The sequence below is a fragment of the Ovis aries genome, chromosome 4 (genome assembly GCF_016772045.2).
Source record: "Ovis aries strain OAR_USU_Benz2616 breed Rambouillet chromosome 4, ARS-UI_Ramb_v3.0, whole genome shotgun sequence".
Taxonomy (NCBI): domain Eukaryota; kingdom Metazoa; phylum Chordata; class Mammalia; order Artiodactyla; family Bovidae; genus Ovis; species Ovis aries.
The window spans coordinates 65,145,916-65,161,785 of record NC_056057.1 but is presented as its reverse complement, the minus strand read 5'-3'; the positions used below and the strand labels follow the sequence as shown (position 1 = coordinate 65,161,785).

Here is a 15,870-nt window from a genome sequence, read left to right as displayed (position 1 = left end):
TATATTCCTACCAGCAGTATACAGGGTTTGCTTTTCTGCACATTCTCACCAACACTCATTATCTCTTTTCTTTTTGATAATAACCATTCTAAAAGATATAAGGTGATATCTCATTGCATTTCCCTGATGGTTAGTGTTGGTGAGCATTTTTAAATATATCTATTTGTCATTTGTATGTCTTATTTTGAGAAATAAGACGTTTAGGTCTTTTGCCCAGTTTTAAAGTGTTCTTTTTTTTTTTTTTTTTTTTTGCTGTTGAGCTGTCTGATATTAACTCCTTATTGGAAATATTTTCTCCCATTCCATAGATTGTCTTTTCACACTACCGATAGCTTCCTTTGCTGTGAAGAAGCTTTTTAATTTTTTGATAGAATAAAAGACTTTAAATTCTATAATGCTTTACAATTTTCAAAAGTTCCACACATATGATTTCATATAATCCCATAATAAGCTTTCTCTTTTTTCCCCTTGTAGAGCTTTTTTAGTTTGGTGAAATCCCCTTTGTCTATTTTAATGTCATTTGTACTTTTGAGGTCATGTCTGAAAAGTCATTGAGCTTTTCCCTGTTTCTTCTAATGATTTTACAGCTTTAGTTCTTATATTTAAATCTTTAATCTATTTTGAATTGGTTTTTGTATATAGTATGAGACAGGGGTTCATTTTCATTCCTCTGCATATGGATATCAAGTTTCCCAACACCATTTTTTGAAGATACTGCCCTATTCTGCATTGTATGTTCTTGGTACCATTGTTGAACTAGTTGACTGTAAATGCAGAGTTTTATTTCTCAGCTCCCTCTTCGGTTCCATTGGTCTAGATGTCTATTTTATTATGACAGTTCCATGCTGTTTTGATTAGAATAGTTTTGTAGTGTATTTTGAAGTCAGGTAGTATGATGCTTCCAGCTTTGTTCTTTTTGCTCAAGATTGTTTTGGCTATTTGCTGTCTTGTGGGTTCACATGAGCTTTGCACATTTTTTCTATTTCTGTGAAAAATGCCTTTGTAATTTTGATAGGGATTTGCATTTGTAGATCACTTTGAGTAGTATGGACATTTTAAGGATATTAATTCTTAAAATCCATGAATATGGCATATCTTTTTATTTTTACTCTTCAATTTATTTTGTCAATGTTTTATAGTTTTCAACATACAGATCTTCACCTCCTTAATTATACTTATATGAGTGTTTGAATTGCTGAATAGTTAATATCACATGGTTCAGTTCAGCTCAGTTAAGTTGCTCAGTTGTATCAAACTCTTTGTGATCCCATGGACTGCAGCACGCCAGGCTTCCCTGTCCATCACCAACTCCCAGAGCTTACTCAAACTCATGTCCATAGAGTCAGTGATGCCATCCAACATCTTATCCTCTGTCGTCCCCTACTCCTCCTGCCTTCAGTCTTTCCCAGCATCAGCATTTTTTCCAATGAGTTGGCTCTTAGTGTCAGGTGGCCAAAGTAGTGGAGTTTCAGCTTCAACATCAGTCCTTCCAATGAATATTCAGGACCGATTTCCTTTAGGATGGACTGGTTGGATCTCCTTGCAGTCCAAGGGACTCTCAAGAGTCTTCTCTAACACCACAGTTCAAAAGCATCAATTCTTCAGGGCTCAGCTTTCTTTATAGTCCAACTCTCACATCCATACATGACTACTGGAAAAACTATCGCCTTGACCAGACGGACCTTGATGGGCAAAGTAATGTCTCTGCTTTTTAATATGCTGTCTAGGGTGGTCATAGCTTTTCTTCCAAGTAGCAAGCCTCTTTTAATTTCATGGCTGCAGTCACCATCTGCAGTGATTTTGGAGCCCCCCCAAATAATGTCTGTCACTGTTTCCATTGTTTTCCCATCTATTTGCCATGAAGCGATGGGACTAGATGCCATGATCTTAGTTTTCTGAATGTTGAGTTTTAAGCCAACTTTTTCACTCTCCTTTTTCACTTTCATCAACAGGCTCTTTAGTTCTTTGCTTTCTGCCATAAGGGTGGTGTCATCTGCATATCTGAGGTTATTGATATTTCTCCTGGCAATCTTGATTCCAGCTTGTGCTTCATCCAGCCCAGCATTTGACATGATGTGCTCTGCATATAAGTTAAATAAGCAGAGTGACAATATACAGCCTTGATGTACTCCTTTCCTGATTTGGAACCAGTCTATTGTTCTTTGTCCACTTCTAACTGTTGCTTCTATCTGCATACAGATTTCTCAAGAGGCAGGTCAGGTGGTCTGGTATTCCCATCTCTTTAAGAATTTTCCACAGTTGTTATATCACATGGTAAAAGGGGCAAAAACTACTAGAATCTACAAAATATCAGAAATATGGTAATAGAAAAAAATGAATGAGGATTAATCTTTATGCCTGCTTTTTTGTAAAGCATTTCTTAATTGTATTAATATCAAAGTGAATGAAATGTTATATTTTTTAGCAATGCAATTGATCATAAGTTTTCCTTTGCAGGTAGATTGGACTCTAAATATTGGAGAGCAAGCCCTTGATATATGTATTGTGTCTTTCATTCAGTCAGCATCTTCTGTTTTTGTTCTTGGTGAGAGAAACTTTTTTTGCCTTAAGGATAATGGACAAATCCGATTTATGAAGAAACTTGATTATAGCCCAAGTTGTTTTCTCCCATATTGCTCAGGTGTGTAGAAAGATTTTCTTTTATCTTTTCCATATGTCGTTACTATGTTATATACACCAGAAAAAGCCCAAGTCACTCACATATATTTTAAAGAACTAGGAAAATAGTTTTATACTGAACATGTAATGGAAATTTTAGCTTTTAAAGTTTGAATAGAGGTTTGATATAAAGCACACATTTGGTTTTGTCAGTCATTTTACTTTGTACAAAATGACTTGTAGAATTGGCCTCAGGTATATAGTAATGCTTTCCAAGATGTGGTTATTCAAGATGCTTCCAAGAGAACATCAGACTCTTTTAGGAGAAATGAGCATAGTAACGACTCATAGACTAACTTATCTGTAGTGAATGTCTAGTAAGTCAATAGCTTAAATATGTTAAATATATTAATCAAGTTCATCCTTTTTAGATAAAGTGCAAAAATGTTGGCCACTCTAGTTATAGTTTCTCTAGTTATATATATAGTTTTTATATGTTTATAAATGATTAAAAACTTTTTTGGTACTGGTACCTTGAAATTGAAAAATAATGTTTTATTATTTAAAATCTTTATGCAGTAAGTCAAGATGTTATAATTAATTTGTATCATCAATCCTCTAAAAGGAATGTAAAAACTGTTGAAAATGATTTTTGTCTTACTATTCTTTTTCTTTCTTCTATCCATAGTTTCTGAAGGAACAATAAATACTTTGATTGGAAACCATAATAATATGTTGCATATTTATCAAGATGTGACACTGAAATGGGCCACTCAACTTCCCCATGTTCCTGTAGCAGTAAGAGTGGGCTGTTTACAGTAAGTGGTTTAATTTAAAAAGAGTATCTGAAGGAATTCACTAGAAGTTTTATGAAACAGTGGCAAATGATTTTACTAAAAAATGGCAAGTGAAGTTGAATATCAACAATGAAGACAATTTAAAATATAAATTTTATTAGAAAGAAAGTGAAAGTGAATTCACTCAGTCATGTCCGACTCTTTGAGACCCCTTGGACTGTGAGACCCCTTGGACTGTAGCCTACCATGCTCCTCCATCCATGGGATTTTCCAGGTAAGAGTACTGGAGTGGGTTGTCATTTCCTTCTCCAGAGGATCTTCCCAACCCAGGGATCAAACCCAGGTCTCCTGCATTGTAGGCAGACCCTTTACCATCTGAGCTACCAGGGAAGTCTTTATTAGAAAAGGAGAATATAAAAAAGGTTTAATTAGCACCTTTAATCATTTTATTTAGTATCTCTAGCAAGATAGTCTTTATAAATTTAAGATTTCAAGAAAATAGTTTGCCTGATAGATAATTTTCTTTAAAATAGAAGAGGATTTCTTTAAGCATTTAATGCATCCCACTTAGAGATCACTTATTATTAGACTGTGAGGATGTTACACTTCAAGGCTTGTTTCAGAACTTACTGTGTCAAATGGTGCAGAATTGCTAATGATTATGTGTTTAAGAGAGTGTCGATTTTTTTTTCAATTTTTTAAATTGGAGTATAATTGCTTTACAGTGTTGTGTTAGTTTCTGTTGTACAACGAAATGAACCAGCTATATGTCTACATATATATACACCCTCCCTCCAGAGCCTCCCTTCCCCCACCCCCACCCCATCCCAACCCTCTAGGTCGTAACAGAGTGCTGAGTTAAGTTCATTTTTCAGTAAAGATCCTTGAAAAGAAAAAGCCATTGAGACATAAAGGGATGAACTTTAGTAATGGGAAGGAAATCTGGGTACATCCTGCTGCATGTAGGGGATGGGGTTAGACATTAGGGCAGCAGTTTCTCCTGATGGTGCCAGGAGGAAGCCAGACAGCTTAAGTTTTAAATGGGGGCCTTAGGCTTCCCTGGTGGCCCAGACAATAAAGCGTCTGCCTACAATGCAGGAGACCTGGGTTCGATCCCTGGTTTGGGAAGATCCTCTGGAGAAGGAAATGGCAACCCACTCCAGTATTCTTGCCTGAGAAATCCCATGGACAGAGGAACCGGGTGGGCTGCAGTCCATGGGGTCGCAAAGAGCTGGACAGACCGAGCAACTTCACTTTCACTTTTTTGCATTTAAAATGAAAGACAAAATTCATGTCTTAACATGAACTCTACAAAATCTATCAAAAATAGCAATAGCTTGTCAGTATATGAGGCAAGATCTTGACAAACTCTTTAGCATCTCAGATTATGTTTAGAATTAAAAATCTCGATAAATGTATAAAAACCAACTTTCTGTAAAGCTTCATGGATTCCCAGATCTATTCACTTATTCTGCTTATTTAGATAATTTTATTGAATGTTTAAAAACCGTATGGAGAATTTGTCAGTAATGCTCACAGTATTTGATCAGTGTGACTAATCCCCCCAGTTTAAGAGGCTGAATGTAGAATATTACTGTGGAGGCTCAATGAAAGTCCTTTATATTTATATTAATGGTTAATCTGAAGCTTACATATTGGAAAAATGAAAACAATGTTTTGAAAACATTGAATATTTTAAAAAGAAATTGCTTCTTATATTTTATGAGAAAATGCTGTGCACTTAACACAAATTACAGTTCTTTTCTGTCTGAAGAAAAATTTAAGATCTTGAGGTTAGGTTTTTCAGTCTACCAGATGGTCTTTTAAGTTCAACCAAACACTCAGATTCACCAGACATTTTATATCAGTTTTACTTACAAGGATTTAGAGCAGGAAAAATATCTTGCCAGCAGGGCAGTATCAAGTATTTCTCTTCTGGGAGAGTAATTCTTGCAGCAGTTCATGTATCCACTCAAGAGCTGTTCTGTTTGGCCCCCCAAGTGACAGCTCAGGTGCAAGAACACAGATTCACACTGGTGGGTGTGTGATCCGTCCTGGCTTAGAGTCTCAATGCCCCTAGGAGCCAGTATCTTTAAATACTACAGACTCACTGTGGTTTTTGTGTGTATGTGGGCCATGGGAGAGTAATGGGTAGAAAGATCTTATAGAGATAACATCTTTAGCTGAAATACTTACATTACACTTGTAACTTGTATTTACAAGGGATGTGCGCCTATTTTAAGATTTACCATACTCATACAGAAACTCAGAGATTTGGTTTCTCCATGGATACTTATGGTTAATTTATAGTTTCTGGTCCAGTTGCAACTTACAAGTCAAGAGTCATATAATAACTGAAAATATCTTGAGGGAGGAATCAAATTTCTATATATTCAAAATTTGTCTGTCAGACCTAAATTTAGGTGTTTGTAAGTGAAACTTCCTGTTTCTCATAGCTTTTTAAAGATCATAATTATAAATAATTAAGTGCAGCTATTACTATTCATGATTTCCAGTTAATATATAGTAATAATTTCTAATTCATTAGAAGATTTTTCTTACATTTATGCACTTTAATGTAAAAGTATAGGATTAGACTGTTTGAAAAAATTTCATTGTAATTTTTACAAAGTTAAAAAAAATTGTTACTGACTTAACTGTAGCATGTCTGTATTTAGAAGTTATGATTTGAAGCTAGAACACTTAAATAACTTTGTTTCTGCTTTTTATTACCTTGAGGGTTAAACTTTTTTAGGAGAAGCTTCCTTGGCTGAATGTGTTTATTTGTAAAGGAAATTGCTGCTATTTTAATATGTTTCTTTTCAATGAATAAGAAATATTGGATTTGGATCAGGTTGGTGCAATTATATGTAATAACAGCATTTTCTTCAGAAACTACGATGCTTTATTTCCTCCCACTCCCTTCTACTTGGCAGTCTTAGTCCTCTCTACCTTGTTTATTATAAACCAACTTTGAATCTGTCTGGGTTTCCTACTTTCTTTTCAGGATAAATGGCACTCTTGATTAGAGTTTTTTAGTCTAATTCTTTTAATTTTTGTCTGTTATACTCTAGGAATGTGAAACAAATATAGTGTACAGAATCAGAAGAGCCTGAATGTGATAATGTTCTTTAAATTCTTAGCTGTCACTGTTTTCCTCTCATTGCATGAAGTAGCTGTGGATGTCTGGCCGAGTATCTTACCTCTGCTATGGTCAGTTTCCCAAATGGCAAATAAAGATCATTGTTTATCGGTAACGTTATTCTCTCCGGAGATATGAAATATATCTAAAAGTGGAAGTCTATTTGAATGGACATTCAAAGTGATGGGAGTCTTTCCAGACTTCAACTGGCAGCCATAGCCATTGTGCTTTAAAATCTTGTTACAACTCATTTTGTAGTATAAACAATTTGGTCTAGTACTATGTTTTTCTTCCTAGACTGTATTTCATTATAGTAACTTTTTATAGCTATCAGTATTTAACGTTTTATTCTTTAGCCTTCATTGATACAGTATTATTAACCAGAATGTTTTTCCCATTTCTTTTCTGGATTTTCAGATTTCTTCTTTGAGTCCTAACAAGTCACACACATAAGCCTTTCCATCCTACCCTGATCTCCTCCTTTGAATTTCTGAAATATTCATAGTGTGTTGGTGACTCCTCTTTGCTTTTCCTCACTCCTTAATTTGATCATACACTGTTTTAATATAGGGACTTGTTTTGCTTTTGCATATCACATTGAATAATCAGTCAGAAAGCTGAACATATGGTATATGCTTGGTAGATACATAAAAGTCATTGTAGTTTGTGTATGTCAGGGTAAGGGGTGGCTAGAAAGACCTTATAAGGGTTTTTCATTTATTTTATTTATTTATTTTTTTATATTGTAGTTTTTTTTTTCCTTTTTTTTATTTTTTTTTATTTTTTTTATTTATTTATTTTTTTTTAAAAATTTTAAAATCTTTAATTCTTACATGCATTCCCAAACATGAGCCCCCCTCCCACCTCCCTTCCCATAACAACTTTCTGGGTCATCCCCATGCACCAGCCCCAAGCATGCTGCAGGGTTTTTCATTTAAAACCCCTTTTAAATATGAAAAAAATTGAGACTCATAGATAGGATATTGTTTTCTTTGAAGACATTTATTAGAGATTTTAAATTTCAAAAGAGACTTTTTCTTTCATTTTTTAGTCCAACATTTGCAGTTAATTTGTCTCCCCCCGCCTTTGTGGTTTGTAGAAAGAATGTTGGCTTCTATATACACTTTTTGCTATATTTTTAACGATTCCCTTTGTGGCTTAATATTCCACATAATATTTGTAAATATTCATGGAAGTAGGATGGAACATATATTGTGACTTTCAGAGCCTGTGCAATCTTATTGATATTTTCCTCTATTAATCTGTTTTAGCTTAGGAGTGGAATGTTTGCCTTACATTACTATATTTTTCTGTCAATTTTTTGTTGACTATCTAAATATTTTTGACATATATTGTAGTTTTATGTATTCAGCTTATGTTTGTGATATTTATTTTATTTTTTGGTTAGTTTAAAACATTTTGCCCATATAAAGTGATCTTTTTTGGTATATGTGCTTTCGTTAAAAATTTTTTTTGTTGTTTTGTTTTGTTTGCTTTGAGTTCACATTGTTATTAATTACTGGCATACTGTTGTCTATGGTTTTTTTAACTTGTAACTTTATTTCAGGTGTAACTCTTACAAACAGAATTTGATTGGATTTTTCAAGCCATTTCAAAGGCTGTTGCCTTTTAGTCCATTTAAAATTGCTACATTTGATGTATTTTGTCATTTTTCATTTTCTGTGATATTCTCTGTTTTCTTTGATTTCCATTTCTTGTATGTGAGTTGTGATTTCTTTGCACTTGGATTCTTCCATGTATTAGATATTATATACACATACATAGCTCTTTATTTTTATCAGTTATAAATTATTATTGTAAGTTATTCTAATGGTTTTTCAAGAAAGTTTTAAACTTTTCACTTTTTATTTAGACAATATAATGATTTTAATATATTTTTTCTATGTCTGTTAAAGATTGTGAATCTTTTTATTTCATGAATTATAGTTTTTTTGACTTTTTAATTTTGCTTCATCTCTCAACAGGATGATTTAATGTTCCCCAAAATGGTAGAAGGTGTTATATTGTATGGTAAAAAATTTTCATCGCATTTCCCCTCATACTTTATTGATATTGCTCCTTTAATTTTTAAAAAATAACTTTTGTAAAAAAAAATAACTGTGATTTTTGCAAAAAGTATAGAACTGTGTGCACTATTTAAGACTCAAACATTATCCGGAATTCCCTGGCAGTCCAGTGGTTAGGACTTAGCACTTTCACTGTCGTGGGCCTGGATTTGATCTGGGAACTGAGATCCTTCAAGGCATGCAATGTGACCAAAAAAAAAAAAAAAAACCAAAACACTAAAACCCCAAACAAACAAACAACAGAAAGAGAGAGGTAAAACTTAAGCATTATTGAAAGGTACAAGTAAGAATACCAAAAATAAAACAAACAGCTGTTCCACCAAAGTTGTTCCAATCTTACTATCGGGAATTAACATTTGTTAGCACCTATTAAACATCAAGCCTGGTATTTTTGTCCAAGTGTTAGTAACTCAGTCGTGTCTGACTCTTGTGTCCAGTTCTTTGTGACCCCATGGAATGTAGCCCACCAGGTTTCTCTGTCTATGGAATTCTCCAGGCAAGAATACTGGAGGGGGTTGCTATCCCCTTTTCCAGGGTATCTTCCTGACAGTGATCAAACCTGGGTCTCCTACACTGCAGGCAGATTCTTTACTGTTGAGTCACCATCTTTGTCTACAGATTTACCAATTAGACATAGAGTAAAATTCACAAACCAGAATCATGGGTTTTTATATTTAAATTTGTATCCTAATAGAAAAAAGAAATAGATAAAATGGAAGGAATAAATGAATTTTACATAAATATTTGTTCACAACAATATATTTCAGTTTCTAAAAGAACTCCCCCTGAAGGATAGAAAAAAAAGTAAAAAATTGGTATTTCCACTTTTGGCAGTGCCCACTGACACTTGTTAGAAAAAAATAAAAGCAACATATTTATTCTTTCTTCTTCCTCTCTTCTTATTGAATTTTGACAGTGTTGGTAACTTACTATTATTTATTTTGTCAAAGTTTAAAACATTCACATGCATTTTAATAATTACTGTTTTTAGTCTTTTCATCCTATCCACTCAGAGCTTACCACCAATTCTTATACTGTTCCTGAATTATCTTGATTTACTTCTTGGATAGTTGAATTTAATCACCCAGTAGATTTGAGGAAAGCCTTATACGTCTTCTTGCATTCTTGAGAATTGTTTATTGCTTTTATACTTGAAGGTTATCTTAGTTTCTTTCAGAATTTTGGGCTTTCCATTTGGTGTCGACAGTTACTGGGGTAAAGTGTGAGGCTGGCTGAAATTTTTTAAAAAGCTTCTTATTGACTGAGTTATTTTATTCTTCCTGGATGCCCATATCCGACTTATTTTTAAATCCTTAAAAGACGGTAAATTCACTAGCAATTATCTTCAGTCAATTTATTTTGTATGTGTCACTTTGTTCCAGAACAAGGTAAGATTAGACAGATTTAAGTTTTTATTAATTTCTGAAAAATGTTCTCCATAATACCTTTGAGTATCAGTTTTCTTAATCAATATCATTATTATAAATTATTAACCTTACATTGTCTTCCAAATCTGGCATCGTCTCATTAGTTGTCCTTTTTGCTCTTTTGATTTGTATGCTTTTTATCCATTTCTCTTTACCTTGTTTGTTTTTAGTTTATTCTGTTTTTCCTTGTTATTGCTGCTAATGTGGTTTTCATCCCTCCAGCTTGTGTTCATACTTTTCAAACAAAGAAAAAATTATGTTTCTTTCATTTCATTAATACAGTGGTAGCTTGTATGGTTTGTTCTTTCATTTTCCTGGGAAGTTCTTCTTGCTATGGATATTTTCTGCTTATGTTCCAGTCTCCCTCCTCTCTGTCTCTTTTTACTTTATTTGCAGTTGGCTCATCTAGTAGAATCTGCCTGCAATTCAGGAGACGCAGGTTCGATCCCTGGGTCAGAAAGATCCCCTGGAGGAGGAAATGGCAACCCACTCCAGCATGCCTGAAAAACTGAAGAAGTGGAGCCTGGTAGGCTGCAGTCCAAAGGGTCACAGAAAATTGGACATGACTGAGTAGTGCTTAATATAAAAACCGCAGATGTCCTCTATTCATTACTTTGCAATTATTGCTCATTTTAAAAACGATGACAGCATTTACTTAAGAATTTTGGGCAAGTGTTAGGAGAAAGGAATGAACTCAGACCACCTGAGTCTTTTACCTTCTCATTGTGTTTATTTCCTCCTTGGCCCTGGTGGTCCATCTCCCTCAGTTTTCAGGGTTTAAGAGGTGGATGAGTCTAACAGAGGTCCCCTTGTATCTCCAGTAACAGGCCCTTGGTGTTAAAAATCGGTGGCTGTTGCTTGTTCTCTTACCTTCAGTGGTTAGGAAGGCAGCTGACTGATATGTGCATCTTATACTTCTACTGTGCTTCCTTTTTTAAACATTTTTGATTGAAATATAGTTGATTTACAATATTGTGTCAGTGTCAGGTGTATGGCAGTGATTCAGTTATATATATCTCTATATACTATTTATACACCATTTTTGAGATTCTTTTCTATTCTAAGTTCTTACAGTCTATTGAGTACAGTTCAAAGATTGCAGTATATAATAGGTCTTTCTTATCATATGTAGTTTTCTGCGTTCTAGTTCCTGAATCCCACCCGTGCCCTTAGATCTCTTTGTATTAGTTTAGAACCTGACTCTGTATCCCTCTATACTTGAGGTCTAATGAATATGTGTCGGCTCTTGGCATCCTATCCTATTATTTTTGTTGTTCAGTTGCTAAGTTGTGTCCCAGTCTCTGTGACCCCATGGACTGCAGCACTCCAGGCTTCCCTGTCTTTCACTATTTCCCAGAGTTTGCTTAAACTTACGTCCATTGAGTCAGTGGTGCCATCCATCTCATCCTCTGCCACCTTCTTTTCCTCCGTTCCTCAATCTTCCCCAGCATCAGGGTCTTTTCTAGTGAGTTGGCTCTTGGCATGAGGTGGTCAAAGTATTGGAGCTTCAGCTTCCACATCAGTCCTTCCAATGAATATTCAGGGGTGATTTCCTTTAGGATTGACTGCTTTGATCTCTTTGCAGTCCCAGGGGCTCTCAGGAGTCTTCTCTAGCACCACAATTTGAAAGCATTAATTCTTTGGTACTTAGCCTTCTTTATGGTCCAACTATCACATCTGTACATGACTACTGGAAAAAACCATGGCTTTGTCTATATGGACCATTGTCAGCATGGTGATGTCTCTGCTTTTTAATATGCTGTTTAGGTTTGTCGCTGAGTCGGACACGACTGAAGCGACTTAGCAGCAGCAGCAGGTTTGTCATAGCTTTCCTTCCAAGGAACAAATCCTATTATGGTCTGCAATTTAAAATGTTCAGCCCAAATAAAATAGATGAACAGCCAGAACCTACAGTATAGCACAGGTTCAGTTTAGTTCAGTTCAGTCGCTCAGTTGTGTCCGACTCTTTGTGACCCCATGGACTGCAGCACGCCAGGCCTCCATCACCAACTCCCAGAGCTTTCTCACACTTAAGTTCATTGAGTTGGTGATGCCATCCAACAATCTATTCAATAGCTTGTAATAATGTATTATGGAAAAGAATCTGAAAAAGAATAGACATTTGTATAGGTATTACTAGATCACTTTGCTATATACCTGGAAATTGTGTCGACTATACTTCAATAAATAAGATATTTGTCCTCAACATTTGTTGATTATGATTGTAGCGATTTTCTTGCTCAATTTCCCCTCCCCTCCTTTTTTTAATGGGGTCACTGGTTGTTATTGTCATACTTTCTACTGTTTTTGATAAGTTTTGGGGAGTTTTGCTGTCCCTCTTTGGCTGGAAGTCATTTTTTAAAAAATCAGTTGATGTTTATAGTTGCTGGGGAGAGAATTATGGAAAACTTGATTTTTGTTCTGTTGTAAGTAGCTAATTCTTTGTGTCTGCTTGCTTGAAGAATGTTTTTCATTTATTTTTTAGTAAGTGCCACATTTGTCACTATATACTTATGTTATACCATTTTCTTTTGATTTAGTTGGGAATGTGGTGGATTTAATTGTTTTAGACTATTTCTTTGATTGCTGAAGAACGCTTCCTTCTATTGTGTGTTCCGATTATTCATTCAGTTTTATTTGATATAGTTCATACTTCAGGGATATAAATGTCTTTTATTTGACTATTTATTTTCTGTTTCTTATATCAGCTATGTTCTTCCTCATAATTTTTATTTTGTCATTTTTCTTCCTATTTTCTGGGAGATTGTCTGAATTTTGTGCTGTGTATCAATGCTTCCACAGCACTGGTTTTACTCTTTTTAATGTCTGCTACTAAAGATTTTTTTAAGTCTGCTGAAGTGCTATCTTCCTCCCTTCTGACATGCCACCCACCTCCTGCATTGCTAACGTTACTAACCCGTGTAGTGCCTGGCAGGCTACAACTCCCATGATGGACTTGTACCTGGAGGGCTTCCCAGGTGGCTCAGTAGAAAGAATCCCCCTGTCAATGCAGGAGATGCAATCCCTGGAGAAGGGAATGGCAACCCATTCCAGTATTCTTGCCTGGGAAATACCATGGACAGGGCAGCCTGGTGGGCTACAGTCTTTGGGGTCTCAAAGAGTTAGACATGACAGAGTAACAAGCATGCACACACTTGTACTGGGTCTTTGAAACATGTGTTTATTTTGGGGTTCTATTGCTGAGCATATAGTATGCTACTATCAATTTCTATCCTTTACTTGTTTTATAGAAATTGTTACCTCTGTCTAGATGTAGTGCAGAGAGGCCAAGGGCAGTGGCAGAAGTGGGAAAGGTTCCGATGGGATAAAGTCCCTTGCTTCCATAATGCGTCAAGTTTGAGGAGTACAAGATGTCAACCAAGTTTTATGGAACCTGGGTTTCTGAACTAGATTAGGGTAGCTATTGGGCTTCCCTGGTGGCTCAGAGGTTAAAGCGTCTGCCTCCAATGTGGGAGACCCGGGTTCGATCCCTGGGTTGGGAAGATTCCCTGGAGAAGGAAATGGTAACCCACTCCAGTATTCTTGCCTGGAGAATCCCATGGACAGAAAAGCCTGGTAGGCTACAGTCCATGGGGTCGCAAAGAGTTGGACACGACTGAGCGACTTCACTTCACTTCACTTTGAAGGAAGAAGGATAAAACATCCTCCTACCTTTGTTCAGCTGATCTCTGTGAAATGAAGCTGGGGTACAGCATAAGCTAAAGCTGTGCTTTTGGCTTTGTCTACTTGATAATTAGTTTAAATTTCTTTTAGGTTCTGAATTTACAATTTTCAGTATTGTTTTCTGTATTTTCTTCTCCATTTCTTCCTTTTCCCAATGATTTTGTGTCTTTGTGTTTCTTTCAGTTCTTGTATGGCTCTTTTAGTTAGCTATTGGAGCAGTTGCTTAGGACTGTTGTAATATTGAATTAAACATTTCAGAGGAGCCTTAGAGTCATATTATTAAGTTGCAGGAAAAAAAAATCTAGTTGGAAATTAGATTTGAATAGTACTGAATTTAGGTGCGTGTTTGTTTTGTTTTGAGGAATTGGCATTTTTTTTCCAGTTCTGACTACCATTTACTTTTTAAAAATAATTTCTGTTCAAGCTAGAGACTGAGCAGTATAATGAGATTTTGGGGAAAAAATTTTTAAAATGGGAACCCTTTAAGAAAGATATAGTCCTTGAAAGGTGGCTGAGCTCTTAATTTTACACAGAATATATCACTGACTTTAGTAATTGGTTATCTCACTCTCCTTTCTGACTGGTTCATATTTGGTTTTATTTCCTGCAGTGCTCATTATAGCTAAATTCTAAATCAATGGAAGGGAATTTGAATACCCTTGTAAAATTTAACATAGTGGGTTTTGTGATTGATTAATTTGATTGTTTTCCTAACCTTCCATTTTCCTCACTGTAAGTCAAAATGTATATTCTTTTGGTGACTGAAAAAATTTTTTATTTGATTAAAATTGGCATTTTTGTTACTGTAATTAAATTAAGTTTAACTTAGCTCATTTTACTTGATGAAGCTTACTGATTTTCAGTGTTTTCATTATTATTTTATCCTGAAAAGTCTAGTTCCTTCCTCTGTTTTTTATTTGCTTGTTTAATTTTTGTTTTGTTTTGTCTTTTCACTTTATTTGAGAAGTAAAAAATATCTTTTCTGTGTTAATAGTGATAAATCAGCTTTAAAGAAACCCATTGTGACTTGAGTGGCATAAGCTTATAATTTGGTTGCTAACCAGAAATATTAATATTATATAGCATATTATGTTATAAATAGAGCAAGAGAAAAGAGAAGTTTCAATATGGGACCTGATGGACCTGCCAGGCGTCTTCCCAGGTAGCTCAGTGGTAAAGACTTCATCGTACAATGCAGGAGACGCAGATTTCATCCCTGGGTGGGGAAGATCCCCTGGAGAAGGAAATGGCAACTCATTCCAGTATTCTTGCCTGGGAAATCCTGTGAACAGAGGAGCCTGGTGGGCTACCACCCATGGAGTTGAAAAGAGTAGACACGACTTAGCGACTGAGCATGCATGGGCCTGCTGTGCTGTGCTGAGTTGCTCAGTCGTGTCCTACTCTTTGCGACTCCATGGGCTGTAGCCCACGAGCCCACCAGGCTCTTCTGTTCACGAGATTTCCCAGGCAAGAATACTGGAGTGGGTTGCCATTTCCTTCTCCAGGGGATCTTCCCCACCCAGGGATAGAACCTGCATTTCCTGCATTGTAGGGTGAATTCTTTATCACTGAGCTACCTGGGAATCCCAAGTGTAACACAATTGATTATAACTGAATATAAGAAGATATGGTGGAAGGAAGAGAAGAGAGAACAGAATTTATCATATTTGGTATTTTTTTTTTACTGCTTATGGTTGATACCTCAGTAACCATGATGTGGACAAATTATGTCAATTCTATTGAAGCATTTTAGGGGTAAAGTGAATTGCATTACTTTCGATGGTCATCATTACTTGTATGCATATACAGTATTTCCATTGTGTATGGTCGAGGTCTTTAATGAGGTGATTTCTAGGTTTTATATTGATTGGAGTTTATGTCAGTTGAATAAGAATTGTGCTTGTGAAGTCCTTATAGTCATGTAGCTAAACCATGATTGACCTATGACCTGTCATTTTTTATGTTGCTTTATAACTGTAGTGTTGCTCCTTCGATAAGTATTTCATTCACATTGAAGCGACTTGCAGTAATCATGTAAGTAAATTAAAAAGTCATATATTTATTGTTATTTATCACTTGGGGTTATAATCCTCAGAAAAACTTTTCTTATGAAA

The 15,870-nt window shown here is 35.4% G+C and overlaps 1 protein-coding gene across 6 annotated transcripts in view; it reads left to right on the top strand.

The window, feature by feature from the left end:
• Nucleotides 1-15,870, top strand: part of BBS9 (Bardet-Biedl syndrome 9) — a 465,907-nt gene that overhangs the window by 132,994 nt on the left and 317,043 nt on the right. For all 6 annotated transcript variants that reach the window (XR_006059773.2, XM_060414770.1, XM_004007907.4 and 3 more), the window contains exons 8-9: nt 2,458-2,641; nt 3,308-3,437. Coding sequence is in view for 5 of the 6 variants with exons in the window: in XM_060414770.1 (XP_060270753.1) it covers nt 2,458-2,641; nt 3,308-3,437 (314 nt within the window). In the remaining variant the exon portion in view is untranslated. The remainder of the gene's footprint in view (nt 1-2,457; nt 2,642-3,307; nt 3,438-15,870) is intronic.